Below are 27,221 nucleotides of genomic sequence, written 5' to 3' on the forward strand. Positions count from 1 at the left end.
CCAAACGACGAAATGCTGAGATATTTGAGTAGGAATACATTGAATAAGCGCGTGTGTAGTATATCCCCTATACACACACCACACAGACTACACTCTAGCGACTCAAAGAAGACGCATTTCGGCTTTAAAAGCGTAGATGAGGATCTAAAGGAGGGATTAGGTAGGTGTGTATAAGCCCTTATCATCCTGCTGACATGTCATTTAGTTGGCTCTGTTTTCAGCTCCGTAGCTCCAGCGTACGATATCATGAACGACGTTATGTCCTTAGGTATTCACAGGCTCTGGAAGGACGATTTCGTGAAATTACTCAATCCACGCTCTACTAAGTCACCTCAAGAAGCTGGCGTAAGTGAAGAATACGCACGTAAATTTGGAGGCACAGGTCTTAACTGTATAGACATGGCTGGCGGCACAGGCGACATAGCACACCGTATACTCGACCACGCGAAGGATGTACACGCTGATAGATCTATAAAGGTTACCGTTATGGATGTCAACGCAGAAATGTTGTCTGAGGGCGAAAAACGTGCACGTAAATCAATGTATTTCAACACAGACCAGATAGATTTCAAGCAAGCAAATGCTGAACAGCTCAGTGAGGTCGAAAGTAATACAGTTGACCTCTACACGATGGCATTCGGTATCAGGAACTGCACACACATTGATAGAGTTATAGAAGAGGCCTACCGTGTTCTCAAACCGGGCGGGGTTTTCGCCGTATTGGAATTCGGCAAAGTAAACCAACCATTGCTCTCAAATCTCTATTCTATTTATTCATTCAACGTCATTCCAGCCATGGGACACCTCGTAGCAGGCGACAGGGAGTCATACCAATACCTCGTCGAGTCTATAGAGAGATTCCCAGATCAAGTTACCTTCGCAAACATGATGCGTGATGCGGGCTTCCTCATACCAAACAAGCGTGGATATAGAGATTTGACATATGGTGTTGCGAGTGTATGGAAGGGTGTCAAACCGGTTGTATGAGTAAAAAATAATGCATTGTTTGATCTTCGTTAGTAGTCTTCTTGTGTTGTAAGTGCAATGAGAGCGAAATTGATATTACCAGGGTCGTGCTTCATGAATTTCTCTTTGACGACTGCAGATGCATCCTAAAGGAATGTTAGAAGGCTATAAATAGTAAAATAACATACCTTTAATAGATCTTGGCTAGAACCACTGAAGAGAATATCATTAGAGAAGTTCATCCAAATTGAGACACACTTACTGGTCAATCGGGCTGACTTTGCGTCCATCGAGTTCAATGAGACGTGTACCCTCACTAACAGCAGCTGGTGCTAGTACGAAAGTGACGAAATGCAAATCGACGTCATCATTAGCGTTCGGTGCCTCAGTCTGACCAGCTTGTGCAGACGATGCGTGAGCCGTACGCAAAAACGATGCATCTACGACAGCCTGTGCACGCTCTTCACTGTTTTGATTTGCAGCATTCTCGAACAATCTCGCCAAATCTGATCCAGGGGCGACAGTAACCGGACTGTTAGCCATTGCGTGCAATAACGCCATCGTACCACAAGCATTTGGTACTTTCTGAGGGAAAAATACGAGAGTATTGTCGAGTTCAGCCTGTCCATTACGGGCTATATCTGCTGCCTGAGCGTGACGTTCATTTTCGTAGTTCTTTGATACTGGAAAGAGGAGCAACAAAGCTTTAACAGGCTGTGGTACCATAGAGAGTAAATCATCGTCTAAGCCAAACACGTCGACGAATTGTTCGCATTCTGCTAATCCAAGCTTATGTGCCCAGTCATTGAATACGTCTGCATTAGCCTCGAGCGGTACCCAGTTCTCGGATTCTGCTTTTATTTCGTTCGCGGAGTCGATATTGAGTGTAGCCATGACAGTAGTGGTCTAAGTTAGTTTATTACTTCGTATTTTCTATATTGTTTTTGTATTTCCTCTATGCACATCAAATATATGGCCACCCGCATATTCGCTTACGGATCGCCGTTATCGTAGTCTTTATCATGATAAGAGCCGTCACAGGAACAGAAAGTTGGAAGTAAACGACGATGACAGACTATACAAAAATCCATCCAGAGAGCATCACAGAGAAGAATTTAATTGAAGTCACCTCAGAGAGCCTCAACAGTTTCGTTTCTGACGTCTCAGATGACTTTTTCAGTCCAGTCAAAGATTTAATCAAACCAGAGGTAAGTCTATAATTGCTATCTTGACCATATTCTAACACATACCAGCCAGCCGCAAGCAAGAAGGGTCAATTCGGTCCAAATGGCGCACTGTACGATGGATGGGAGAGTAGAAGGCACAATCCAACATACGATTGGTAGGTCACTCCCTATATAACAGTTATAGACGACTAACATACACTCAAGGGCTATAATCCAATTGGGTGCTCCATCAGCCAAAATAAAAATTATAGACATAGACACGACGCATTTCAACGGGAATGAAGCACCATACGCATCTGTATACGCTACTTTCGCTCCAAATGAGGATGTAAAACAAAATGACGCTCGCTGGTTCGAACTCCTACCAGTCGTTCCACTCGGCCCGAGCCAGCAGCACGCATTTGAATTCGAATGGACAGAACCAATCACGCATTTGCAACTACGCATGATTCCAGATGGTGGAATAGCCCGTTTCAGAGCATATGGAGAACCAACCGCTGTGTGGCCATCGGATCTCACCGCAACCTGCGATCTTGCATCTGTATTTGTTGGTGGACGCGTTACTTTCACATCAGATCAACATTTCGGCAAAGGTGCTAACCTGATTTTACCAGGACGTGGCCACAATATGGGTGACGGATGGGAGACCAAGCGGAGTCGACAAGCTGGACATAAAGACTACGTGATTGTTCAGCTCGGTGCAGCAGGATATATACAATATGCCGAGATAGACACTTGTCATTTCAAGGGCAATTTCCCAGCAAGAGTCGCCGTAGAGGGCATCTACGCGCCTGAGGGTCCCCCAACTGAGTATGACACACAAGGTTGGACTCAGCTTCTACCATCTCAAGTCTCTGTGGGACCGCATGCCCAGCACTATTTCCAGACAAGCCAGGCGGAGTTACTCGTTACACACGTTAGGATTACTATCTTCCCCGATGGAGGCTTGAAAAGGGTGAGACTAGTCGGTAGTCGCGCATTACCAGCTTCGGTGGATGCAAAGAGTAGCAACTCTAGTGGCACTAAAAATGCCGTTGTCGATACGCCCACGAAAGCGCTCCCTATTTTGCCGCTCACTAGCAGCGCGTTCGTCGAATATGGCCATGTTGTGCAATCTTACCAAGACAAGAGCTCAACACCACCAACTATCCAAACAAAGCGAGTGAACAATGGTACAGCCACTAAGTTTTGCAATCTGTCGCCCCTCACAAACAGCTATCCAGAAGGTACGCCAGCAAATATGAATTTCTGCGTTTACAAGTGCGATCCGGTGGACACATCCGTTGGTTTCACTGTTGAGATGCTCGAAAGACACAAATATACGACACAATCGTTTATTCCGATGGGTGATGGTGGAAGCCGCTATGTCGTGATCGTTGCGCAAAATGGCAGTGATGATAAACCCAATATGGAAACATTGAGGGCCTTCACAGCTACCAGTAACCAAGGGATCACTTATAAACCAGGTGTATGGCATCATCCAATGATCGCGCTCGAGAAGGCGACTGATTTTGGATGTCTTGTTTATGAATCTGGCGAGAATATCGACTGTGAGGAGGTCAAATTGGATAATTTACATTATAAGATCATTTTGTAGATGAATAAATATATTTCTTCGCTACCTTCTAATGTCCGTGCGTAGAGTAGGAAAGCGAGCGGACAAGCCGTTGAGATAAGTCAGAGGAGTAGATCGTTAAAAAATGAATGAATGTAATATTATTCGTAGAACTACTCGTGTCAAATTTTTTTCAACACGCGTCTGGCTTTCTGGCTTCTTGCGAGCTCTTCCTTCAAATTCCTCAACTGGTGAGTTTGGATGTCAGAAAATAAAAAATGCTAAAAGAAGCAGACAATGGAAGATAGACGTGCAGGTGTGTAGAATAGATAAAAATCACGCTTTTGATCTAAATACCCCTCAGCATACAAGAACAAAGGTGCATTCCGCCAGGATGAACTGAGAAGACGCAGGGAGGAACAGCAAGTTGAAATTCGTAGACAAAAGAGAGAAGAAAGCGTCGCTAAGAGACGTAATTTCAATATCACAGATGGTCCAGATTCTGATGACGAATCTGTCGCTACTGAAATAGACACAAAGGTGGGTCATTTCAAGTGGAAACACCCAGAGACGTTAGCTTATAAAACCCAGTTGGCTGAGGAGCTCCCTATCATGATACAAAACGTCTTCAGCGACGACTATCAAGCACAGTTGGAGTCTACCCAAAGATTCAGAAAGTTGCTTTCCAAGGAGCGTAACCCACCAATTGAGAAGGTCATCGAATGCAACGTCGTTCCACGTTTTGTCGAATTCTTGTCTTCACCACACGGAATGATCCAGGTGAGTTTTTTTTATAAGTGGTAATTCACACACTCACAGGCACACACAGTTTGAAGCTGCCTGGGCACTCACTAACATTGCCTCCGGCACTTCTCAACACACCCAAGTTGTCATCCAAGCTGGTGCCGTTCCACACTTTATCCAGCTTTTGTCTTCTCCTGTTTTAGATGTCAAGGAGCAGGCTGTTTGGGCCCTTGGTAACATTGCGGGTGACTCACCAAAGTGTCGTGACTACGTTTTGCAACAACAAGCTCTCCCTCCACTTCTCGGTTTGTTAGGTGAAAACCACAAGTTGTCTATGTTGAGAAACGCTACATGGACACTTTCAAACTTCTGCAGAGGCAAGAACCCACAACCTGACTGGGAACTTATCAGCCCAGCCCTTACTGTCCTCACAAAGTTGATCTACTCAATGGATGATGAAGTTTTGATTGACGCTTGTTGGGCAATTTCATACCTTTCTGACGGCTCAAATGACAAGATTCAAGCCGTTATCGAATCAGGCGTCTGCAGAAGACTCGTTGATTTGCTTATGCATAACAGCACAGCTGTACAAACACCTGCATTGCGTTCAGTCGGTAACATTGTTACAGGTGATGATTTACAAACCCAAGTCGTTATTGCTTCTGGCGCTTTACCAGCATTACTCTCCTTACTCAGCTCACCAAAGGATGGTATAAGAAAGGAGGCTTGCTGGACGATATCGAACGTTACCGCAGGCTCACCACACCAAATCCAATCAGTTATTGACGCAAATATCATCCCACCACTCTTGAATATCCTCCAACATGCCGATTTCAAAACAAAGAAGGAAGCTTGTTGGGCAATTTCAAACGCAACTTCAGGCGGTTTGCAAGAACCTTCACAAATTCGTTACTTAGTTCAACAAGGATGCATCAAACCACTTTGTGATTTACTCAAGAGTATGGACAACAAGATTATCCAAGTTGCTCTCGACGGATTAGAGAACGTTCTCAAGGTTGGTGAACTTGACAGAGAATCAAACGGTCCAGGTAGCATTAACCAATATGCTCAATTCGTTGAAGAAGCTGGTGGTATGGTTACGATCCACAACCTTCAACATCACGAGAATTTAGATATTTACAAGAAGTGTTTCTTCTTAATGGACAAGTACTTCCCTGAAGATGACGATGAAGATGTCGCAGCAACTGGTATGTCAGGTACATCTGGCCCACAAGTTGATGCTCAAGGTAGCTACGCCTTTAACGTACAACCTTCCGCACCAATGGGTGGTTTCAACTTTGGTGGTAATGCTTAAAATCGCAATATCATCAAGAAAAGAGAGAAATGTATGCATGATTATATAATTTTTAATTCTATACGACCTTTTTTGTTTTTTCGGTTTACTTTTACGTTTCGTATATGATGTCAGACGCAGACTGTAGTAGGAGAAGCCACGTAGCGCGATCTATAGCCTGGTCAGTGCAAATTAAGGAGGAAGCTGAACGCTTGAAAGTAAGTGGTATACATTGCTAGAGTGCTCATTTGACAGCCCTCTCCAGAACGGATTAGAGTGGGAATCTAGCGTGTTAATCACAAATAACAACAAAATCGGCGTACACTCAACAGCACCAACACAATTAGTGGAATTACCACTACAGCGAGATATATATAACAACACGCCACTCACTCAACTCGCTGAGCGTCGAGAAGAATACCTCGAAGCAAGGAATGTAATACCGTTTGCAAAAAATGAGACAGAAAATCTCCGCAATGTGGTTAGAGCGACGTATAGGACGAGTTGTTGCGATGATACATCGATATCGGATGCAGAGGTAGACAAACGCATGCAAGCGTCTCGGATAGATTGGAATAGGGTATCTGATGGTGTATGTAAGGGTTTAAATGATGTCTAACTCGCTCACACTAGTTCAGATGCTAACGTGTAGATTACCCAGTGAATGTCGTATCCGATGGCAGAACGTTGACAATCCACGCCTAAATAACCAACCACTTGACGATTCAGATTTAAAGATATTATTAGAGATATACGAAAATCATAAAGATAATATGGAACATGACTCTTTGGTAGCCTTCTGGTCGGCAATTGCCAAAGATTTCAGCGGGGAAGACACGACGCGTTCAGCTCACTTCTGCATGAAAGAAGTAGGTAAATACCTCAGTAGGGACATAATAGACAATCGCAAGTATAGTAAGAATAAGAACCTCAAACGAAAATACTAAATGGGATATTTACACTTGTTTTATTTTATACTGGCTGATATCCGTATCCTTATCAATTGTCATCATAAACAACCGCTTGGCTTCAGCGTATAGGAGTTCCACAAGAAGCATTCCATTGCTGAAGGTCCACAGGAGAGTGCTGGCGTAGTAGAAGTTCGCATTTCCAGTGACTGCTCTTAACCAGAGGTGTCTAAACAATGGCAGTAAACCTGCAGCAACTATTGTAAGGGTTGCTACAAATTTTGGATATCTTGCGTCTATGTGGAGTTTTAGTCTGGTTTTCTTTTACAAGTCATACACCCACGCTGGTATAAATCTGGGAATAGAAATATGAGACTAGTGTAGACACTTACGTCTCCAATTGAAGGATAGGATTTGAAGATAGATATTGTACCACTTATGAAAGTAAATGCTAAGAGTGGTCTGTGGCTGCAGAGAGTGGTTAGCGGGAATGTCAAGTGACATTTCACTCACCTTAAGTATATTGATATTGGTAGGACGTAAATAAAGGCATGTAATTGTAGCACGACTGTAAAGAAATATCTAAATTGACTGAATATTTCCATGAATAAGTACCAAAACAAGCCAGTATTTGGTGTCAAATTTTCAGCAAAGATCAGATTCTTGTAGAGGTTTAGGAATGACCAATCATTTGAGATATACCTCGCCAAGGACAATAGTGAAAGTGTTGTTATCAGATATACTAAGGTGTACTTTGTCAATTCTTTAACCTTATTTGTACTGTCCTTTGTTATAATGAGTATTTGAGGAATTAATAATGCTACTGGATAGAAGAACAGTATGGAGTTGTACGATAGCAGCAAAATTGATAGATATGCATAACCTTCACATGCTAGCGTCAGAGAAGTTAACGTAAGTGTGTTCTGTAGCGTCGTCAAAGAGTGTGAGAGTAGATTGACGATAGATAGTGGACTGTATGTGTAGAACAACGCTGATTGCTTATTTATCCTATATAAAGCGCATATAGCGATAACATCTAATATATAATAGTAAACTTTGCTATCAAAGTGTAATAATAACGGTGAAATATAATCAAAAGTACCTCTGACGGCAGATTCCTTCACTTTTGAAGTATGAGTTGCTATCGATTAGCTATAGCAAAGCACCCACCAATAAAAGCAGAATTGAATACATTTGATAGTTCGAAAAAGTTAAGAAATTCAAAATAATTTATTAGAATCGCTCTAAGTGCGAATCCAGATGCAAAATATACCGTCGTCATAGCAAAAGATCAATTCTCCCTCCATTGATTAGCGCATTTTGCATTTGTACACCTATAAAACGTTGTCATCGGTTCATCTGCACTCCTTATTTGTATCTGCATAAAGAATGCTCTGCCATTTGAACATTTTGGACACTCTGCAGACGTTTGGTCGACATTCTTCCAGCTGTCTTCACCACCTAAAACATCATCTACTTGCTTACGCTTGAGCTTATGCCGCGTGTTGAACTATATTGCCGTTAGTATAGAATATATAGAGCATATATCACACCAACTTGTTTTGTCATAGGAAATTGATACGGACAAATAGCGCATACCCATTTATTATTCGTAGATTCTTCATCCAACTGACTTATCAGCATATTTGAGCATGTTGGACAAAATAGCATCTCGGTGTAGCGATTTGAGTCTTCTTTTTTCTTCAATCCTGACGATCATCATGGCGACGACAAAAATGTTTAGAAGATGCTTAAGCACTTCAAGAGTGATATATCAACAGAGTAGTACACCTACTGTAGCACAGAATAATCAATCAGAAAGTACATCTCAGCAATCTCCTTCATCTCCAGATATAAGTGAGAGATACGCACCAAGGGAGAAGAAATTACCTAGCATATTCAACAACAAAGTACCAGCTGAGAAGAGAGTACCAGTTAATCCAAACCACGGTTTATACGCATTTTTTGAGAGGAGACAAGTTGATAACACAAAAGGAGAACAGCCAGATGGCACTGGAAATGGCAATCAAATATCATCTACTTTGCCTACATGGACAGAATCTCAATCTCTGTCGTCCAGATCCTGGAGAGCATCCGAGTTGAGATTGAAGTCATTCGAGGATTTACACACACTTTGGTTTATTTTACTTAGAGAGAGGAATTTATTATCCACTCAGCTTGAAGAATCTAGAAGATTAGGTGTCGACATCCAACAGTCCACTAGAGTAAATGAGAGAAGATACAGAGTGAGGAAATCAATGTCCAGAATCAAGTTCGTTCTTTCAGAGCGTCACCATTCTATTAGGGAAAATGTTAGTGAAAATATTCAGTAAAATGACTTCTTGTACCCAAACAATGAACTTTAACGTTATAGAATCAAATAATAGACAGACACGTGGGAAGCAACTTGCGAATGCTGCGATAGATGCAATGAACGATGTACAGGCTATACAGCTCGCTAAAATACAACAAGAGAGAACGGAGTTGAAGCTGACGATTCAGATGACACTCGGTGGCTGTACACTCTCCAGCTTCAAGGAATACCTCAAAGAGCTTTCTTCAGCTGGTTTAGAGAGGATACAACACGAGAGGCACATCGCTGAGCTCTGCTCGTACCCGCCATGTAAGAATCCTCCAAAATTTGCTTATAAAGAGCAGCAATCGCAATTGAGAATCGACAGACAATCGCTCAGTTTGTACAATAGTCACGATAAGGGTGCTTTCTGTAGTGATACCTGTAAACAGCGTGCAAATTGGGCTATTACACACTGTGTTGGGAAGAAGGAAAATGACTTCAATTTGTTAGTCGACGTAAAAGGTAATAAAAAGCTGCTAGAGGAGTATGAAAGTGGAGCTACTATCACTCAGGATGTTACTCCTACACCATCATCACCACCAAAAAATGTTAGATTTCAATAGCGCCTTCGTAGGTGTTATGAGGTATACGAACAAGATAGTCACCGCCGCTTGTATAGTTACCTTACTCAGTAGACCGTCATTTAACGCTGCTTGGGGTATTGGTGGTGCAGCAGCTTCTTCAATCGTTGGTGAGTCCATGGAGATGTTATCTGAGTTATAATCTAACGACCTAACAGCGAAAACGCTAAAATTGTTCATTAATAGTGCACGTCCATCAGAAAGTAAACATCCAATACGTCATCCAGAATTGAGCGAGAAAATCCTATCAGGAATAGACGGCACACGGACTGACGGTATGCCTAGCACACACTCAACCGTCTCTGGGTGGCTACTCGTCGCTGTTGCCTACTCAGAACTGAACTATTACATCAAAATACCCACATTAGCCTTTATAGGCAGCATACCTCTCTCACGCACACGCCTTGGAAAACACACACGAGCACAGATATGTTGGGGAGCTGCACTAGGCTTGTCGCTAGGTCTCGCTGGTATGCAAGTGCGGGAGTACTTCTATGATATTTTACAACAACTACTAAATATGTACATGCCTAGCCTGATTGTCTATTTGTCTTGAAGATGCATTTATAGATTATAACTTGCTTTGCCGTTTTGGTGCTGCCCCAAATCCTTTATCTATCGATAGTCCTAATTCTGATGTAGCTATTACACGCATGAGTGCATAATGATGTATGGCATGTGCATTAACGAAATGCAGCTGCATCGGGTTAGCAGTTGAACATACATACAATAATACTCACCTCACGTGCGTATGTAGATGGCATGCTGACAGTATCTGGCGTATACACAGTGAGTGTACACTGCTTACGAGCGCTCTCTATTTTATCTCGCTTTTGGAAGAAATCGATGAAACTATCGACTATCTTTTTGGAATAGGCCAGATCGGATTCAATTCGGCGGTCCTTCGTGGCGATGTCAAAGTCCACACTCGTCTGTGAGGATAGTGAGTGTATAAACACTCCAAATCGCTCAAGTGTATGCCTGACGTGCTTGCTTATCGATGAATTAGGGATGAGGTGGGAACGATAAATATAATCCTTTTGTGATAGTCCGGATAAAACCTGTTTGCATTGCTCTAATGTATAGACGGAATGTTGATACAGTTCCATGATCGTTGTTTGAATTCTAGGAGGAAAGCACGATCTTCTGTTTGTCAAATGACTATCTTGTAGGTTAAGATAAAAATGGAGAGACATATCTGGTTGTTTCTGTGCATGTTCAATTCTTCCACACTTTCCATTATAACAATTCTGGCGTCATAGCAAATAAAGTTCAGCTACAACATAACAAACAAAGGCACAGGCTGGCTGAAATATGGGCGTCAAAATAGGTTATCTATTGTCCATCAGCTGAGCACTTTGAAAGTGATGTTGTTCTCCTGCTGTATGTTCTATATCCTCGATATTTGTACAAACCTTTATGAGTCACCAAACAACGACAAATATTGCTCTCTTACACACCATATTTGTGAATTATACCTTAATTTATTACATAGAGATATGCTATCGTCGCTCCAGGATCTCGCAGGGTGCGTCTCAGATGTGATAAAGAAGCACAGTAGGTTTCTATATCAAACAAGTTGTATGAGATTTTTACACTATATGTCAGCATCTTTTTTCACTCGTAAGAAATCTAGTGAAGAATGCACCCGCAAGTTAAGTCGTCGTCGTTTACAAGCTCAACCACCACGCTTGACGGTTAACATAGACGAAAGAAGCCTTCCAGAGAAAGTTCAAGCTGGTCTTGAACAGCGCTGTCATTCATACAGTAGCTGCGGTCTGATTGGTTTATCGCCTCATTCTTCTTCATCTTCGTTGACAGTGACGAACAAATTACGAGAGAAGTCATGCGATATAGCAAACAAAGGTGATTTTACAAGCACTACTCTTACTGCCAATACGTCTATTGTTAAATTAGTCGATTTTTCAGGTGTCGACGATGACTTACATGACTTCGCGATGTCACAATCACCATTGACGACTTTTGTAATGTCATTTCAGGATATTGTTGACCTTTCCCAGGATTTTGGCGGTGTCGAAGAGGATTACGAGGACGGCTTCGATGATGACGAGAAGGTGCCTCTTAGTCAACGTATCAAATCACTCTATGGTGTTGACGCTTCTTGAATTTTTCTTTCCTTTTATTCTAGTTCTCTTGCTCCGTTGGCTTTCGATCAGTACTCTTAAGAAATGTTGTATGGTTGCATTTTTATCATCCGCTGTATTTTAAAAAAACCTACTGTAAAAGTACCTCACACTTGTTGTTCATATATTCACTCATTTTTTGTCTTGACTCTTTCATGTGGGAAGCCTGGTGAATTTGTATGTTGATGAATTTAATGGAAATATTGACGATACAAAAAGGATCTAGAAAGCTTGTTGTTGAGTAATAATAGCTGTTGCACAGTATAGATACATCTCCGTTAGGAGTAAAATTTTCACTTTTGGTTTTCAATTGTCAAATACTTTGAAACGATCCATCAAGTTGTTAAAACAACCAGTTCAACAAGCATTAATGGGGTAGCGGTAACCTCGATCGTTGCCATCGATCGGCCCCCGGTTCGACTCCGGGTTAATGCAGCATCTACCATCGAAAGATGGATTTGTATTTTTGCTTCGTGAACTCCGCGGATTACTATGTGGATCTTTTTTTTGTTTTTTTTTCTCTCAAGTAAGTAACGTCATGTCTAATTCCCAGGAGAAATGGTGCTTCAAATTGTTATTGCGAAGATTAGATCATCAGGAAACCCAATGATACTTCACAAAGATATCAATGTATTTATTTAATCATACATGTAACACACTTAAAGAGACAAATCGCTTTGATATTGTTCTGCTTCGTCTTCTGATATGAACATTGGCGAGGTAGTGGGTGACACTGAAGACCTCTTGTTGCTTTCCATGGAGAATTTTTCATTTACATTACTAGCCACCTCAGGGTCACCCATACCTGTACCCTCAAGGGAAAGTACCAATTCGCTTTGTAATCTTGCCAAATATATCATTAGATCTTGATAATTGAGTGTACAGTTTTTGCAAATCTGGCGCAGTTTTGAAGTAACCTAAGCGTAATTTAGAATATGTTCTCAATATAATACGCTAGCATGTCGCACGGATAAAACAGCCTGTCTACGTATAGCCATTTTACGAGCTTGGTTGATTACAGAATCATAACCATGTTCATTTTCGCTTGACAATCCACGGACGATGACATGGGCTTCGTCAAGTACTTCCCCAGGGAGGCCTGCACTTTTAGCCATCTGTAGACCGTAATGCTGTTCGACTGAGTTGCCTTCTGCGACTTTATACTGGAAGTATATTTCATCACTGCCTCCCTACAAAATGTTAAGTATGCTTTTACTATCGGTGGTGTACCAATACCACTGTAGTTGACATATGGAGCGTGACGACGCCCGGTTTGAATTGCAAATACGTCGAGAGCTGCCGAAAGTGAGTTGCGAAAATGACAAACGGACGACGGCGGATGAGTTCTTCGGATATCGCATAAGCCAAACCAAATCCTTCAGATGGTGTCGTGCCTCTTCCTATCTCGTCTAGTATTACGAGAGTATTAGACGTAGATGCAGTAAGTATGAGCGAGACTGTTGCCATTTCATGTGCGAAAGACGACAGATTTTGTTCTAGTACATCATTGTTTGTCTGACGAGAAAGTACGCCGTCCATGAGTCTCAAAGGAGTCAGAAAGAGAGTTATACCTGGAGCGCGCTCACTTGATACTTGCGTATTCAGCTGGTACATAACTCCCCAGACCAGCCATTATCACTATGAGTGCGATCATTCGCAGGAATGATGATTTGCCTGTTGTCTTAACATTTCCATATAATTAGACATCGTCTTACCTGACATATTAGGACCCTATTGGATGTTAATTTAGGGTTAAAGAAACATTGTCACACCCACTTCGATTATCTGAAAATGCGCAAAGTCGCTCATGAAGACGTCATTCGAAACAATTGTTTCTGAGTTGAGATTTTCAAGAAGAGGGTGTCTTGCAGACTTGAGTGCTAGAGTGTCAGTCTAAGTGATCTGTTAGCAGACATTCTTTCGTTACTCGGAATATACTGACAAATTCTGGTCTGACTTGTGGAAACGTAAATTTGTCTACAAAGATAAACAACACACACTGTAATCATGAACTGTTGATATTAAATAACATTAGAGTTAGGAAGATAACTTACTAAGGGCAGCATTGGTGAGAGAAACAATGAGGTCGAGCATGGCAATAGCGTCACTGGCTCTATATATCGGTGAGAGACAGCCTATAACAACAATCCTAATATCTAGCACGCATTGTTTTGACAGTAGGTAAACTTCAGCCAGGGCATCATTGATCCTTGAGTTACGTTTAAGAAGATCAATAGTAGTGAAGCGATATCTTCCCGCCATGTTTTCTGAATTGTTCTTGTTCTTTCCTTTCGAGCCATATTTTGTGACATTTATGAACTCCTTTGGCAGATCGCTATTACCAAGGTCTGATATCTTAAGTGTTAAATGGAAAGCATTGTTAATATACGTGCATGTGATTGGCAAGTCGTAAGTTTCTATGAAGTGAGTTTTATACATGCAATTTAACGGATTCTCACCAGTGTATTTGGTGCTCAGGGCGAATAAATCATCGAGATTTTCCCTATATGCTTCTCTAGCGACATCCAGCAGCTCGCATTGCTTTGACTGGAATGGCTTAAGAATAAAAGATTTTGATGATATTTTCTTACTTTGATTGCGTAAATTTTAGCATTCCTTGCTGCCAAACTGCCACTTTTACCCAATGTTACGTCCTGTTCGATGTTTTCGTCGATTGCAGAAATAATGCAGTTGAAAGCGTCATCATGGAGATCCTTATGAGTGAGTGAGTAATTTCACCAGGCGTACATCTAATTTACATTGCGAAGTGTAGTCAACAAAGATGATTTAGCACCGTCAAGTGCGTAATAAATGTTAGAAATGGCGTGTATAGCCGAGCGAATAGTGAGCAGCTGGCTTATGCGCTTTTCTACTTCATGGTCTTGTGCTGTGCTTTTGTTCTCATCTTTCGAGATCTTTGTCGCGACGTGAGGAATGTGGTGTGCGATTAGCGTGGCTTACCGCCATTAAAAGTTTATCAAGGTCGATACCCTTAAGTGATTTGAAAGATGACCTAATAGCATTCAAAATGTCCTAGAAAGTATTATGCTGACTAATGTACAAACATACGATCAACATACAGCATTAAGCAGTAGCTCTTGAATGGCATCGAGTCGGTTTTCGATTATTTTCGCATCTGAATTCGTCAATGGGACAATCCATGAGTTCAACAAGGCTAACCGGAAAGGGGTTGAAGGATTGATGATCTCAATAGACGTCTACCCATTTGGGAGAGACAGCTGTCGAGCAGGCCTAACACATTATAGGATTAGTGATAAGCACATGTAAGCTTACTCAGCAGAGACATTCCATGGGCATTGCCAACCGCGCTGGTAGTCAATTCCAAGTCCTGAGCCGTCTGCGACTCGATGAACATCGTCCCTTTATGCTCCTGATAACTGATGCTAAGCGAGTTAGGTGCGAATACAGTAGTCTGGACTGAGTCGAGGTAACTGTTTCACATTAACGTAACGGAAGTCGATCGGGTTCTTATGTACCTGAATAGAGCAGATGCTGCGGCAACAGCATAGTATCTTGGCAACATAATAAACGCTAGCGTTTCAGCATGAAGATAGCTCACTTTGATCGCAAGACCATCATCTTGGCATCTTTAGTAACGTCTTTTAATATAAAATTGTCGATATTGTCTAGACCTTTGATGTCATTAAAGTGCTTTCTCTATAGGATGATGTGAAAAGTGTGCATTAAGCACCCTAATGAGCTTTTATTTGAAAATTATTACCAACCTGGATGCTTTTTACGTTTGCAGGTTTGTGATATTCGAGTAATCTAGACACGAGAAGACTTTTTGAGGATTGTTCTACCTGGTTCTTGCCGACTGAAGTGCTGCAAACTAAAATTGTAGAAGGTGTGTCTTTTTTCGCGTAAGTTGATAAAATTGCGAAGCGATCAGATGACATAGCATACACAAGCTAACATGGTGTAACGTCTTTAAGAATGTAACAGAGTCCGCAATCTACGTAATTGTAATTAGCGCATGCGTTCTGTTGTAGAATATTCAATCAACTTGTGTGAGAGTGATTCTGCCGGTGTTGTTGTTGATAGCTGCTAGGCCAACCTGGTGTGTGACATCTCTACTCTCTAATAGAGAAATTGTCCATTCGTTACAAACTGGCGTGTCGTCGGCGAAGTTGAGAGATGTGCGATTGCTGTGCCGGGGGAAGACATCCTGGCTGGAGATCTCTGAAGATTTTCTACCCATCTCTAGGATACTTGCTTGCTAGATGGTCGTCGTAAATAAAGAACGAGAAACTGCGCTAGAGAAGAGAGATGTAGATGTGTTGGTGACGGAGAGATGCCTGAATAGAGATATAAAGGGACGAATGCGACGGATATAGTAAAGCGTGCGGTTGTAACTTTATAAGATTTTATTACCAAATCCGTTCTCACTAACGGAATTACTCAATTTAAGTTGATTCAGCTCACGACACTCTTGAAATCTCCCGCCAAGGTCGAAATCTAAAATAACAATAAAAATAAGAAATCAATAGTCTGCTGGACAGGCTGACTATAAAAATGGATCACCACTTTGAGCAACCAATAAAACCACCGAGAACTTCGTCTTTACCGTATGATCTAGCTACTAGATCTTCGAGAACGACTCCAGACTCTCACTCGCTGGCTTCTTACACCCAGTCTTTGAATCTTTCAAATAGCACGCCAACTAGATCTCATCCCTACGCGTCTGATGACTACTACTCCGGTGATACAATTAGCGCAAGTGACGGGTCAGTTTTGATTTCGCTTTTTTATTCTTCTAACAAAAAATAGTCTAGCTTCTATTGATTGCACTCAGACAGATTTCTTCCCTTGTCAGGATATGCTAGGGATCCAACCACAGGAAAGCGTCTACGTTCCCTTGCAGACGCACCATAGCTACCAGCTATCGAGGCCACCGAGTTTGACCTCTCTCACAAACTCAGACAAAACTTCACTGTCAAGCTCAATTAAGCGATTTGAACCCCCTTCGCCTAACTACCCAGATCAGTCTTTTGAACCACCACCGAAATTCTCGAGACTGGGCCAGTTCAACAAAGCAGCAAACGACGTATTAGACGTAGAGACAGCCTCGAGAAATTCTTATTCGAGGGCTCTGCCAAGTTACTCGCACCATCCCTCTCCATTAACCTATTCCTCCACTACCTCCGACCAGGAGCTCACTACTCAATACCATTCAAACAACTACTACCAACCTTTAGGAGGAACTCCTCAATATCCTGATTATTATGGTAGCTCTTTTTATCCTACCATGTCCTCCCAGATATCGCGTCCAAACACCTCTCATAGCCGCAAATCCAGGTCAACGAGTATATCCCAGCAATCTGCTAATTCTAGAGTATACGGTGGGTGGGGTATGCATCAGCCTCATCTCGCTATGACAGGTATCCGTCAAGCTCATTTACCAGCACCAACTAGAATATCTTCTTTAGACCATACCCAATTATTTACACCAGATATTACTCAAATAGAATCTCCCGAAGCTATTTCTTCGAATCCAATACCTATGTCTGGTGTAATCACTCCAGAAATGGCTTATACTAGCAGCATGACAAGCGATGGTGCTAGTATTTCAGACAGTATGTCCGGAAGCTTTTCAGGTAGCGCCGCACCAAGTATAGCTACTAGTATGACCGGTAGTTTATCAGCTGTATCTGATACCGGTCCAATGACGATTCGACCTATGCCAGTTCGCAAGAGGGCACAAACACTCGCTACACCTAATCCACCTATTCCGCCCTACTTGCGACACACCAAGAATCAAACGCCATCTATTCTCGAAACTATCGATAGTAAACCACGTCCAAGATCACGGTCTTCGACAATGAGTAATGGTGACGATGGCAGCCAGATGGCGACTTTCAACCCTGAATTGAAGGAGCTTTTGGATAAAATATTTATTGAATACTTGAACGATGTTTGTTCAGATCGTGAGTATTGATATGTTTTAGGAATGTCTTATTAACTTGTTTTAGTAAACGTAACAGATTCACGAGGAGAATTCCTGCATCAAACGCTGACGGCTAAAAAGATGCAAAAATTGGATCAATCTGATGATTTCCGACCATTCAAATTCCGGATACAAGCTTTCACGTCCGCCTTTCAAGATCGATTGTTACAGCACAATATTGGAGAATCCATCATGCCGTTAAAACGCGTAAAAATATACCTATGGTCATCGCCCTATATATCTCGCTTTAATGAGGATGGCAAAAAGGCCAAGAGCAAGGGTAATCATATTTGGAATATTAGCGCAAGGAAAGACCGGCAGAATGGTGGATGGGTATTTGAGGAATTCGCCCCACGAATTTCGGGTATACCACCAGCAGTTGCTTATACTGGCGTACCTTGGTCATTTACACCCCGAGTTTGGGATCCAAGAAATTCATTCGCGCAGCTGAAGCCAACATTTTCTTCTCCGGCACTTCCACATTGGTTGAGCTGGGTATTCCAGCCTACCACCCGGGGAGAAGGCAGATACACGCTCACGGGAACACCTGATGCGACAGCCAGGACAACGGAGATTGTGATTGAAGCGAATTATATACAAAACGGCCACCCAAATAAGTTACACTTTGCGTTCTTGCTTAAGATAGCCGATGAGCAGAAGCAGCCTACGTCAGCGCCACCAGGAGCGTTACCTACGATCAAGGACTCACCAATAGACACCTCGTCTGCTGGATTAACATACTCACCATCACCCGACGATCTTTATTAGGACGAGTGAGTAGCGGGATGCGTTCACGACACCTACACTTTCATTTGTAATTTTTATTAGCTTGTTTTTTATTATATTTGCATACATGTGGTTTGTAGTTACGCGCTTCTGATAAAAACACTCTTGATAGTGACCAACGATCATGCAAGTACGCAACAATCTAGACGATCTACGACGAAGGATGGGTCGACCGGATGCGTCGTCTACACCGTTATCGTCCACGAAAGCTCCTATCAAGATTGACGACGACGAACCCGTGGCGAGTAGAGAGAGCGTGAATAGCAAGACCAGCAAAGTGAGCAAAGTGGGTTTGTGTACAGATCGATAGACGAATGCTCACCTTTACAGTTCAAACCAGCTACCGTCGTGTCTCCCGTTAGTTCTGGAGATAAAGAATCATTTGCGTCTACGTCTGCGATCCAACAACAGAAGCGTGCACTCTCGAATACACCAGCTTTAGAGCCATCTAGCAAACGTGTACGGCAGCAGTCTCTACCAAAGACCCATAATGATACGATAACCTACGTAGATGATTCGGACGATCTCATTAATGATACCTTCACTGGAGACGTTTTAAATGACTTGAATAGCCAGGAGAAATACATCAAACCTGTTGAGAACAAGGAAATTACATCTAGTAGACCTTCTCGACAATACAACTCAGATCTGAACTTACTATCAGTCTCTGTCATACAGAATCTGTTATGCACTACTCTCAGGAGGAAGGATGGCGTCATGGAAGAGCTTCTGTCCTTCTATGAGCAGGGTCTCGACGATGGAACCGTAGACCGTGACTATCTTCTCAACGAGAGACATCGGCTACAAGACCGCATATTGAATCTAGAAAAAGCGCTTTCAAAAGCCAAAATGAGTGAAGAAAGTAGTGGAAAACAGGGCGCACCGACTAGTTCGCAAAATACGCGCAATGAGCCTGTCGTCGCAATCGATTCTTCACCTATGGCGCCAAAGTATACCACGCTACCACCACGTCGAGAACCTTTAGGAAGCGTTACGAATGAAAATCCACCAATACTTAATAGAACAGAATCTTCAATAATGCCCTTCGCAGACAACATGATGGATCTCGATGGTGTCGATTTACACGAACCACTGATGTCAGATGACGATGTTGCGCCGATGAACATGCAATCATTTGGTGATGTTCCCGAAGACGATGAAGTCAGCGTGATGGAACCACCACCAAGAGCTCCAGAAGTTGTGAAACACGAAGAAGACAACTACCCTCGATACCCATGGTCGCGAGACGTCGAAAAAGTGATGCACGACATGTTCAAACTTAACGCGTTTCGTAAAAACCAACGTGAAGCAATTGACGCGACGTTGGATGCCAAAGACGTCTTCGTATTGATGCCAACTGGTGGTGGTAAATCAGTTTGTTACCAAATACCAGCATGCGTAGATCTAGGAAAAACTCATGGTGTTTCTATCGTCATATCTCCCTTGCTTTCGTTAATTCAAGATCAAGTTCAGCAATTAGTATCAAAAGATGTCCCATCGTATGCCTATTCTGGTGGCACAGCACTCGCTGATAAACGCGCAATTCAGGATGATCTGCGAAGACCGAAACCAATAACGCGATTGCTTTATGTCACCCCTGAAATGCTTGGGCAGAGTAATGCTTTTAAGGATATATTGAAACAACTTCACGCAAAGGATCAACTCGCACGGTTTGTAGTTGATGAAGCTCATTGTGTCAGTCAGTGGGGACATGATTTCAGACCTGATTACACCAACCTTGGCCAACTTCGCGATGACTTCCCTGGCGTTCCTTTTATGGCGCTCACCGCAACAGCAAATGAGCGCGTAAAGTCAGACATCAAAAACAGTCTAAGGATGAAAGGATGCGTCGAGCTCAAATCGTCTTTCAATCGCAAGAACTTGTTTTATGAAATCAAGCCAAAAAATGGCAAAACAGTTTATGCTGATATACAAAATCTAATAAATAACAAGTTTAGAGGCCAAACAGGTATAATTTACTGCTCTTCGAAACGCGCTTGTGAAGATGTCGCAAGCAAATTAAGACACGAGTATGGTCTACCTGCCCAGCATTACCATGCAGGACTTAGTCGTGACGATCGTACGAAAATACAGATAAACTGGCAAAAGAATAGGTTTCTAATTATTTGTGCTACCGTTGCATTTGGTATGGGTATTGATAAACCTGATGTCCGATTCGTTATCCACTTCTCAATGCCGCAATCATTGGAAGGCTATTATCAAGAAACCGGAAGAGCTGGTAGAGATGGTGAACATAGCAACTGTATTCTCTATTTCGCTTATAAAGATACGATCACGATAAATTACCTAATTGACAATGGTGAAGGCACACATGAGCAGAAGGCAACCCAAAGGTCGAATTTACGTCAAGTTGTACAGTTCTGCCTGAATAAAACAGATTGTAGGAGAACTCAAGTACTCAACTATTTCGGTGAGCATTTCGATCCACGGAAATGTCACAAAACTTGCGATAATTGCTTCGCGGGTGTGGGAACTGAGAAGAAAGATGTCACTGAGGAATCAAAAAATGCCGTACAACTCGTCAAAGATGTCTTCAGGTCGAGTGTAACGATGCTTCATTGCGTTGATGTTTTCAAAGGCTCAGGAGCGGCTAAAATACGTGATAAAGGACACGATCAGATACCATCATTTGGTAAAGGTTCACACATGGAAAAGGGAGATGTTGAGAGACTCTTTCAGCTCTTGTGGACTGAGCAAGTACTAGGTGAACGATATGAGCAAAATAAGCAAGGCTTCACCAATGCCTATATCAAAGTGAGTGGATGCTTATCTATAAATATTGCTTGCTAATAGGATCCACCAGCTCGGTGCACAATACCAACAAGTCTTAAATGGAAAGAGAAGAATATACATGACGGTTGGCAAATTTGGTTCTCGCAGACAAAATGATAGGAATAGCACTGGCGGTGCTTCCACTTCTAGAAAGAAACCCACCAAGGATGTCGAGGAAGATACTGATTACGAGGAGATTGACTCTGATCATAGCTTTGTGCAAAGTTCAGCGAATAATGGTGGTTTCACGACATTCAAACAGCAGACGAGACAGAAGGCAAATGAGAAAAACCATCGGATTGATGTCGCTGACTCGGATGATGAGATCGACCTCACAGGTGATGGTGATACAAACATCCATAACAATTGTTTCGATGAGCTCACACAGTTGAAATTGAAGGTGATTGGCGTCTTTTATTGTGACTATTTCTAACGTCAGAATAGTTAAGTAAAACGGGTAAACCTCAGCCATCTGATGCCACACTCGAGACACTCTCTTTAACACTACCAAATTGTGAGTTCTGCGATTTTATAATATAACGCCCACTTAAATGCTCCAGCTCTCAAAGATATTACCAACACTGAAGGTATCGACGATGTCAATTACGACGTGCAATATCTTGAAGTAACAAAGAAATACAACAAGGTGAGACCTGGATCCAGGAAGACGTCTATGCATACAGAGTGAGTCATTTCACCTATAATAATGTTCATATTAACGTCAATAAGCACATCAATCACACCTGGTTCCCTCGCATCGAAATTTGCCTACAAGGTCCCAGACACGAGCAACAATAGCATATCATCAAACAAGAGTTCAACCAGTCGGGCTAACAAATATACTAGAGTTGACAACAAGAAGACATCATCGACGGGTATAAGAGCAATGGTACCGGGAAGAAAATAAAAACGCATAGCATAAATTATCATTAGTTGTGTATTAATAGAAAAATGTATAGAAAATTATGTAAAGAGCGTAGATATATTAAGTGTGGTGTATGTTGATTGTTGTATACTACAGATTGTATTTGTTTTCATGGTATAATCGTATGAGCGTATGACGTTATACAGTATTTTTGTTTCAATTTAGCAAGAAATTTTCATGTTTAGTTGAAAATGCTTGAGACGACACCAGCACCGGCACCGAAACCGACCTGAAGGGAGTTTGTTAGTTTATGACGAATGAATTCAAGTGAAACTTACACCGCCAGCAAAGGAATTACCCATGGTTGAGCCTAATTTCTTAAACTTGTTGTTCTTTTTCTGTTCATCTGGTTGCTGAACGTAGGTGGTTGGACCAGCTGCTGGTGGAGCTGCTGGCGGGGTGTAATACTGTCCTGGCTGTGGATATGCAGGTGCATTAGCATAGTTTGGACCGCCGTAGGAGATACCTGGTGGAGCGTTGTACGCTGGTGCGTAACTCTCATCTTTTTCTTTCTCCTTCTCTCCAGTACCGCCGAATGTAGACGATGGTGGTGCTGGTGGGAGACCTCTTAATGGTTGAGATACTCTTTCGACTCTGTTGCTTGGGAATAGACCTTCCTGGCCCGTGCTGTCGCTGCGTCCACGCCACCAATCAGCATTAACCTCCTCGAGGATTGTGATGACATCACCCTTGACGAGTCTTAGATCAGAGGCTTCACCAGAGTAGTCCCAACGGGCAGTACACTTGTTCAGGGCGGGTTGTGGAGGTACGACCGGTATTGGTGCCTGAGGAGGCGGTGGTGGTGGTGCGTGAACTTGAGCTGGTGGTGGCTGGACTTGTGGCTGGACAGTGGTTGGAATTGGGAGCATCTGGGGCTGTGGTGCTCCTGGTGGACTTGGCAGAGGAGAATCCTTGTTGTTGTTGTTGCGAAGACTAAGGCTAGCGCGCCTGCTGACAGATGGCAAACTTGTGTTTGAGCTGTTGAAGCCAGTCTGTTGGTTAGGCAAGCCGGCGGATGGAGGGCCTACTAAGCTCGTTGATGAGTTATTTGGATTTGAAAGTTTCAATTTTATTAAGCGAGCATCCGATGCATTGAGGACACCTTGGGTGAGTAGGAAATCAACCTGTGAAGTTATATTGTTTATTATGTGGTCTATGTATACGTTATCTGCCATTTTTTCTGCCCGCCTTGAGAGTAACGAAGGAAGGGGTTCATTCATTCCAAAACTAGGCGGACATGGAAATCGCACTAAAGAGTTTCGACGAACGGAGGCGTGAATTAATAAATAAAGAAAAGGAACACCGTCTGGATTCCAATGAGCAGCGAATTTTGTTTACGATAGGGGGGAAATATGCCATTGCAGCAGCCACGATCAACGATATTAGAACGAGAGAATGGGATACTATATGGTCTGCATCTCAAAGTAGAGAAGTCGGCGCACCTTTCCTCACTTGTAAGGAATGCACTACTTTCTGCCGATAGATATGAACATTCCTCAGCGAAAGATATCATCAAGTCGAGCAAACTGTATGAGATCATACAGAGGATGCCGAAAGGTGGTCTTCTACATGCGCACACCGACGCTAGTGAGTTTGTCATCTGTTTTGATTTCATCTAAGCAGATAACAGCTCTACCATTGAATGATGTCTTTGATATTGTTCACAAATATGGTGCAAATATTGAGATTTGTTCTACACATCCTCTCACAGCAGAAAATTTGGATAACGGACATGCAAAGCTACAATTCAGACCTACAAAGGTGCCAATTACAGAAGCGTCTACTGAAATTGCTGCAAGTATGCTGACAAATGATTATAAACCAGGGATGTGGTGCAATTACCATCAAATCAGTACTTTGTTTAAAGACAGCAAGCTTGATGACTACATTCACGCACAGATGCTAATATCAGCTAAAGAGTGTTACGTTACACATAATACTATGGGGAAGATATGGTCGAAATTCTCTAACTGTTTTAGTGTCCTTGCTGGATTGCTCTCCTACGAACCAATTTGGGAAGAATACGCCAAGCGTCTTGTACTTAATTGTGTAGACGATGGTGTTGGATATCTAGAAACGAGGTTGCTCATGATAACTGAGTTTTTTTACGACATAGAGTGCAATCTACGCCTCACGCGTAGAGACACAGTATTGATTTTGCTGCGTGGAATCGAAGCTGCGAAGCGTACTTTACAAGAGCAAGGTAAGGTTGAACAGTTTTATGGGCTAAAAGTTATCTACTGCACATTGCGATTCTTAAAACCAGAAGAGATTTGGTCATCGATGATGATCTGTCTCGATCTCTATAAAGAGTTTCCGGAGTTGATTAAAGGTGAGTCAAATGAGAACGTGGAAGAGAAGCTGAGAAGGGAATTCCAGGTTTTGATTTGGTCGGACATGAGGATTCCTCTGAGGCATACACTCTGAAGGCCTATCTACCGATTTTGTTGCGTTTCCAAGAACTACAGCTTGAGGAATTTGGTGATATCAAAGTACCGTTTGTATTCCATGCGGGTGAGACGCTCGGGGATGGTAGCCCAGTTGATGAGAACCTCTACGACGCGCTTTTGTTAGGAACACGAAGGATTGGACATGGATACAGTCTCTATAAGCACCCAGAGCTCATGAAGATGTGTAAAGAGCGTGGCGTGCTGGTAGAAAGCTGCCCTATTTCGAACGAAGTACTCAGACTCACTGGTGGTATTGGAAAGTGAGTGATGTCTCATTGTGTTACGTTAGCTGACTAACGTGTTCAAGTCATCCTGTAGCCGCACTAATAAACCACGGAGTGCCTGTATCACTATCGAGTGATGATCCAGCAATATTCCAGAATCCAATATTATCATATGACTTCTACACACTCCTGAATCATTCGACGAAAACAAACCTCGCGACATTGAAAGTACTAGCAAGGAACTCACTCACGTACTCTCTTATGGAGAATCCTATGAAAGAGCGTGTTATGCGTAAATGGGAGCAGCACTGGGATGAATATCTAGATTGGATTGTCAACATAATGGGTAGCAAAAAGGAGCTATACAATTAAAAGGAATATAATAATATCTGTACTATATCCTTTATAACTATATATCAATTTCTTATTTTTTGTCAAATACCACTTCGCGCTGATGTATCTTCCTTCTAACGCTCAGAAATGTCAGCACAAGTAGCAGGGCCACAGCCAGCAGGCGTGGATGTAAACAGCAGTTCATTCAAGGATAAGGTAGGTATTAGATCTAATATAGTCTCTCCTAACAAAATACCAGGGCAAACCAATGGAAGGTTAGCGAAGACATAGCCTAGACGACAAATCTAACGAGAATGACAGTCCGTTTGTCTAACATGACAGCAGCAAAGAGTATGTATAACCATACGCTTAAGATATCCATATTGACGCTCCTACAGCGATTTCATCTGTTGTCAGGTCTTCCCTTGGTCCTAGAGGTCTTGATAAGATGGTGAGTGTATAAGTATAAAGAGTGCTTTCTCACAGAATACCAGATTCAAACTTCAAGCGGAGAAGTTATCGTCACGAATGACGGTGCAACAATTCTGAACCACATGGCGGTTCTCCACCCAGCAGCACGAATGGTGAGTATTTTAAATAGCCATATGCAGACGTTAATAAATATCAGCTCGTTGAATTATCAAAAGCTCAAGATGTAGAGGCTGGTGACGGTACAACATCAGTCGTCGTACTCGCTGGTAGCTTATTAGGTGCAGCTGAGAAAATGTTAAACAAAGGTATTCACCCTACAATTATTGCAGAATCTTTCCAAGCAGCTGCCGCAAAAGCTGTTCAAGTACTTGAAGAAATATCTATCCCAGTTCAACTCGACGATAGAGACGCTTTATTACGTGCAGCTACAACATCACTCAACTCAAAGATCGTTTCACAATACTCTAACGTTTTAGCACCAATTGCTGTTGACGCTGTTAAAAAACTCGCAAATGAGGAATCAACAAATGTAGACCTTCGTAACATCCGCACAGTTAAGAAAGTTGGTGGTACTATTGATGATACAGAATTAGTTGACGGTTTGGCACTCGAACAACCTGTTGTTACCTCAGCTGGAGGTCCTACAAGAATCGAAAAGGCAAAGATTGGTTTGATTCAATTCCAATTGTCATCACCAAAGCCAGACATGGACAACAAGATTGTCGTTAACGATTACCGTCAAATGGACAAGATCCTCAAAGAGGAGCGTCAATATTTATTAAATATGTGCAAAAAGATTAAAAAATCTGGATGTAACGTCCTTCTCGTTCAAAAGTCAATCTTAAGAGATGCAGTTAATGATTTATCATTACATTTCCTTTCAAAATTAAAGATTATGGTTGTTAAAGACATAGAAAGGGATGAGATTGACTTCATTTCAAAATCAACTGGATGTAAACCAATTGCTGATATTGAACATTTCACTGAAGATAAGTTAGGACAAGCTGAATTAATTGATGAAGTTCACAAGAATGGTGCTAAATTCGTTAAAGTTTCTGGTTTAAAGAACCCAGGAAAGACAGTTTCAATATTATGTACAGGTGCAAACAACTTAGTTTTGGAAGAATCACAACGTTCTTTACATGACGCACTTTGTGTTGTTAGATGTCTCGTTAAGAAGAGATTCTTGATAGCTGGTGGTGGTGCACCTGAAATACACATAAGTAGAAAGCTTAGTGAAATCGCCCAAGGTTTGAAGGGTATGGAAAGTTACTGCTTTAGTGCTTTCAGTGAAGCATTAGAAGTTATACCAACAACTTTAGCTGAGAACGCCGGTCTTAACCCAATTGCAATTGTTACTGAATTGAGAAACCGTCACGCAAAAGGTGAAGTTACAACTGGCATTAATGTTAGGAAAGGTCTCGTTAGTGATATCAAGCAAGAAAATGTTTTGCAACCACTTATCGTTACTACCAACGCACTTGAGCAAGCAACTGAAACTGTTTCACTCTTGTTGCGTATTGATGATTACAGCATTAGTCGTTAAGTAGGTTTTTTTTATCTTTTGTTAAATGA

At 42.1% G+C, this 27,221-nt stretch overlaps 17 protein-coding genes and 1 non-coding gene across 18 annotated transcripts; 12 read left to right on the forward strand and 6 right to left on the reverse strand.

Annotated features, from left to right (window-relative positions):
- The first annotated feature begins 8 nt into the window (after positions 1-8).
- On the forward strand, positions 9-1,016 carry WALSEDRAFT_54045 (ubiquinone/menaquinone). The gene is made up of 2 exons (XM_006957458.1): positions 9-160; positions 206-1,016. Exons 1-2 carry the CDS (start codon positions 13-15, stop codon positions 985-987), a joined length of 930 nt encoding a protein of 309 aa, XP_006957520.1. The 5' UTR covers positions 9-12; the 3' UTR covers positions 988-1,016.
- On the reverse strand, positions 984-1,860 carry WALSEDRAFT_36975 (peptidase C12, ubiquitin carboxyl-terminal hydrolase 1; the record flags this gene model as incomplete). Its single annotated transcript, XM_006957459.1, has 3 exons — positions 984-1,112; positions 1,155-1,179; positions 1,229-1,860. 3 exons carry the CDS (start codon positions 1,858-1,860, stop codon positions 1,017-1,019), a joined length of 753 nt encoding a protein of 250 aa, XP_006957521.1. The 3' UTR covers positions 984-1,016.
- Positions 1,861-2,026: 166 nt separating this feature from the next.
- WALSEDRAFT_59974 (Allantoicase) lies at positions 2,027-3,771 on the forward strand. Its single transcript, XM_006957460.1, has 3 exons — positions 2,027-2,174; positions 2,220-2,308; positions 2,358-3,771. Exons 1-3 carry the CDS (start codon positions 2,034-2,036, stop codon positions 3,748-3,750), a joined length of 1,623 nt encoding a protein of 540 aa, XP_006957522.1. The 5' UTR covers positions 2,027-2,033; the 3' UTR covers positions 3,751-3,771.
- A 174-nt stretch (positions 3,772-3,945) lies between these two features.
- Positions 3,946-5,855, forward strand: WALSEDRAFT_59975 (ARM repeat-containing protein). The gene is made up of 5 exons (XM_006957461.1): positions 3,946-3,959; positions 4,003-4,024; positions 4,073-4,248; positions 4,300-4,488; positions 4,538-5,855. The coding sequence occupies exons 2-5, from the start codon at positions 4,006-4,008 to the stop codon at positions 5,765-5,767; spliced, it is 1,614 nt and encodes a 537-aa protein (XP_006957523.1). The 5' UTR covers positions 3,946-3,959; positions 4,003-4,005; the 3' UTR covers positions 5,768-5,855.
- Positions 5,856-5,883: 28 nt separating this feature from the next.
- Positions 5,884-8,315, reverse strand: WALSEDRAFT_36984 (PIG-U-domain-containing protein). Its single transcript, XM_006957462.1, has 7 exons — positions 8,212-8,315; positions 7,825-8,164; positions 7,168-7,777; positions 6,998-7,122; positions 6,385-6,950; positions 6,012-6,338; positions 5,884-5,964 (listed from the first exon to the last, which is right to left on the reverse strand). Exons 2-5 carry the CDS (start codon positions 7,934-7,936, stop codon positions 6,703-6,705), a joined length of 1,095 nt encoding a protein of 364 aa, XP_006957524.1. The 5' UTR covers positions 7,937-8,164; positions 8,212-8,315; the 3' UTR covers positions 5,884-5,964; positions 6,012-6,338; positions 6,385-6,702.
- WALSEDRAFT_59977 (hypothetical protein) lies at positions 6,020-6,776 on the forward strand. Its single transcript, XM_006957463.1, has 2 exons — positions 6,020-6,338; positions 6,385-6,776. Exons 1-2 carry the CDS (start codon positions 6,297-6,299, stop codon positions 6,691-6,693), a joined length of 351 nt encoding a protein of 116 aa, XP_006957525.1. The 5' UTR covers positions 6,020-6,296; the 3' UTR covers positions 6,694-6,776.
- On the reverse strand, positions 7,946-8,325 carry WALSEDRAFT_17028 (hypothetical protein; the record flags this gene model as incomplete). The annotated part of the gene is made up of 2 exons (XM_006957410.1): positions 7,946-8,164; positions 8,212-8,325. The coding sequence occupies 2 exons, from the start codon at positions 8,323-8,325 to the stop codon at positions 7,946-7,948; spliced, it is 333 nt and encodes a 110-aa protein (XP_006957472.1).
- A 33-nt stretch (positions 8,326-8,358) lies between these two features.
- On the forward strand, positions 8,359-9,026 carry WALSEDRAFT_59979 (MRP-L47-domain-containing protein). Its single transcript, XM_006957464.1, has one exon. The coding sequence runs from the start codon at positions 8,376-8,378 to the stop codon at positions 8,985-8,987; it is 612 nt and encodes a 203-aa protein (XP_006957526.1). The 5' UTR covers positions 8,359-8,375; the 3' UTR covers positions 8,988-9,026.
- WALSEDRAFT_31981 (hypothetical protein) lies at positions 9,020-10,606 on the forward strand. The gene is made up of 3 exons (XM_006957465.1): positions 9,020-9,701; positions 9,750-10,288; positions 10,332-10,606. The coding sequence occupies exon 1, from the start codon at positions 9,085-9,087 to the stop codon at positions 9,571-9,573; it is 489 nt and encodes a 162-aa protein (XP_006957527.1). The 5' UTR covers positions 9,020-9,084; the 3' UTR covers positions 9,574-9,701; positions 9,750-10,288; positions 10,332-10,606.
- Positions 10,607-11,090: 484 nt separating this feature from the next.
- WALSEDRAFT_63474 (hypothetical protein) lies at positions 11,091-11,717 on the forward strand (the record flags this gene model as incomplete). Its single annotated transcript, XM_006957466.1, has 2 exons — positions 11,091-11,148; positions 11,200-11,717. 2 exons carry the CDS (start codon positions 11,091-11,093, stop codon positions 11,715-11,717), a joined length of 576 nt encoding a protein of 191 aa, XP_006957528.1.
- A 382-nt stretch (positions 11,718-12,099) lies between these two features.
- Positions 12,100-12,170, forward strand: WALSEDRAFT_t33. The gene has a single exon. It is a non-coding gene; the product is annotated as a tRNA-Gly (tRNA).
- A 132-nt stretch (positions 12,171-12,302) lies between these two features.
- WALSEDRAFT_68261 (hypothetical protein) lies at positions 12,303-16,091 on the reverse strand. The gene is made up of 19 exons (XM_006957467.1): positions 15,482-16,091; positions 15,316-15,413; positions 15,233-15,268; positions 15,030-15,187; positions 14,916-14,987; positions 14,816-14,871; positions 14,697-14,768; positions 14,495-14,650; positions 14,327-14,449; positions 14,195-14,282; positions 13,790-14,152; positions 13,736-13,747; positions 13,678-13,691; positions 13,512-13,628; positions 13,451-13,466; positions 13,322-13,409; positions 12,972-13,278; positions 12,704-12,925; positions 12,303-12,652 (listed from the first exon to the last, which is right to left on the reverse strand). Exons 1-19 carry the CDS (start codon positions 15,653-15,655, stop codon positions 12,395-12,397), a joined length of 2,430 nt encoding a protein of 809 aa, XP_006957529.1. The 5' UTR covers positions 15,656-16,091; the 3' UTR covers positions 12,303-12,394.
- Positions 15,754-15,957, reverse strand: WALSEDRAFT_50827 (hypothetical protein; the record flags this gene model as incomplete). The annotated part of the gene is made up of 1 exon (XM_006957468.1): positions 15,754-15,957. The coding sequence occupies one exon, from the start codon at positions 15,955-15,957 to the stop codon at positions 15,754-15,756; it is 204 nt and encodes a 67-aa protein (XP_006957530.1).
- Positions 16,092-16,191: 100 nt separating the features above from the next.
- On the forward strand, positions 16,192-18,522 carry WALSEDRAFT_59984 (hypothetical protein). Its single transcript, XM_006957469.1, has 3 exons — positions 16,192-16,483; positions 16,527-17,683; positions 17,729-18,522. Exons 1-3 carry the CDS (start codon positions 16,272-16,274, stop codon positions 18,469-18,471), a joined length of 2,112 nt encoding a protein of 703 aa, XP_006957531.1. The 5' UTR covers positions 16,192-16,271; the 3' UTR covers positions 18,472-18,522.
- An 86-nt stretch (positions 18,523-18,608) lies between these two features.
- WALSEDRAFT_68263 (ATP-dependent DNA helicase) lies at positions 18,609-22,254 on the forward strand. Its single transcript, XM_006957470.1, has 6 exons — positions 18,609-18,775; positions 18,820-21,264; positions 21,314-21,682; positions 21,727-21,796; positions 21,843-21,966; positions 22,012-22,254. The coding sequence occupies exons 1-6, from the start codon at positions 18,614-18,616 to the stop codon at positions 22,187-22,189; spliced, it is 3,348 nt and encodes a 1,115-aa protein (XP_006957532.1). The 5' UTR covers positions 18,609-18,613; the 3' UTR covers positions 22,190-22,254.
- On the reverse strand, positions 22,218-23,596 carry WALSEDRAFT_56948 (hypothetical protein). Its single transcript, XM_006957471.1, has 3 exons — positions 23,371-23,596; positions 22,486-23,331; positions 22,218-22,436 (listed from the first exon to the last, which is right to left on the reverse strand). Exons 1-3 carry the CDS (start codon positions 23,425-23,427, stop codon positions 22,389-22,391), a joined length of 951 nt encoding a protein of 316 aa, XP_006957533.1. The 5' UTR covers positions 23,428-23,596; the 3' UTR covers positions 22,218-22,388.
- Positions 22,346-25,282, forward strand: WALSEDRAFT_59987 (Metallo-dependent hydrolase). Its single transcript, XM_006957472.1, has 5 exons — positions 22,346-23,661; positions 23,708-23,794; positions 23,838-24,539; positions 24,587-24,917; positions 24,965-25,282. Exons 1-5 carry the CDS (start codon positions 23,445-23,447, stop codon positions 25,251-25,253), a joined length of 1,626 nt encoding a protein of 541 aa, XP_006957534.1. The 5' UTR covers positions 22,346-23,444; the 3' UTR covers positions 25,254-25,282.
- A 79-nt stretch (positions 25,283-25,361) lies between these two features.
- Positions 25,362-27,192, forward strand: WALSEDRAFT_63480 (t-complex protein 1 delta subunit (tcp-1-delta); the record flags this gene model as incomplete). The annotated part of the gene is made up of 6 exons (XM_006957473.1): positions 25,362-25,430; positions 25,474-25,489; positions 25,536-25,565; positions 25,613-25,665; positions 25,709-25,798; positions 25,843-27,192. The coding sequence occupies 6 exons, from the start codon at positions 25,362-25,364 to the stop codon at positions 27,190-27,192; spliced, it is 1,608 nt and encodes a 535-aa protein (XP_006957535.1).
- Between the last annotated feature and the right edge of the window lie 29 nt (positions 27,193-27,221).

This window comes from Wallemia mellicola, assembly GCF_000263375.1.
Source record: "Wallemia mellicola CBS 633.66 unplaced genomic scaffold WALSEscaffold_6, whole genome shotgun sequence".
NCBI lineage: Eukaryota > Fungi > Basidiomycota > Wallemiomycetes > Wallemiales > Wallemiaceae > Wallemia > Wallemia mellicola.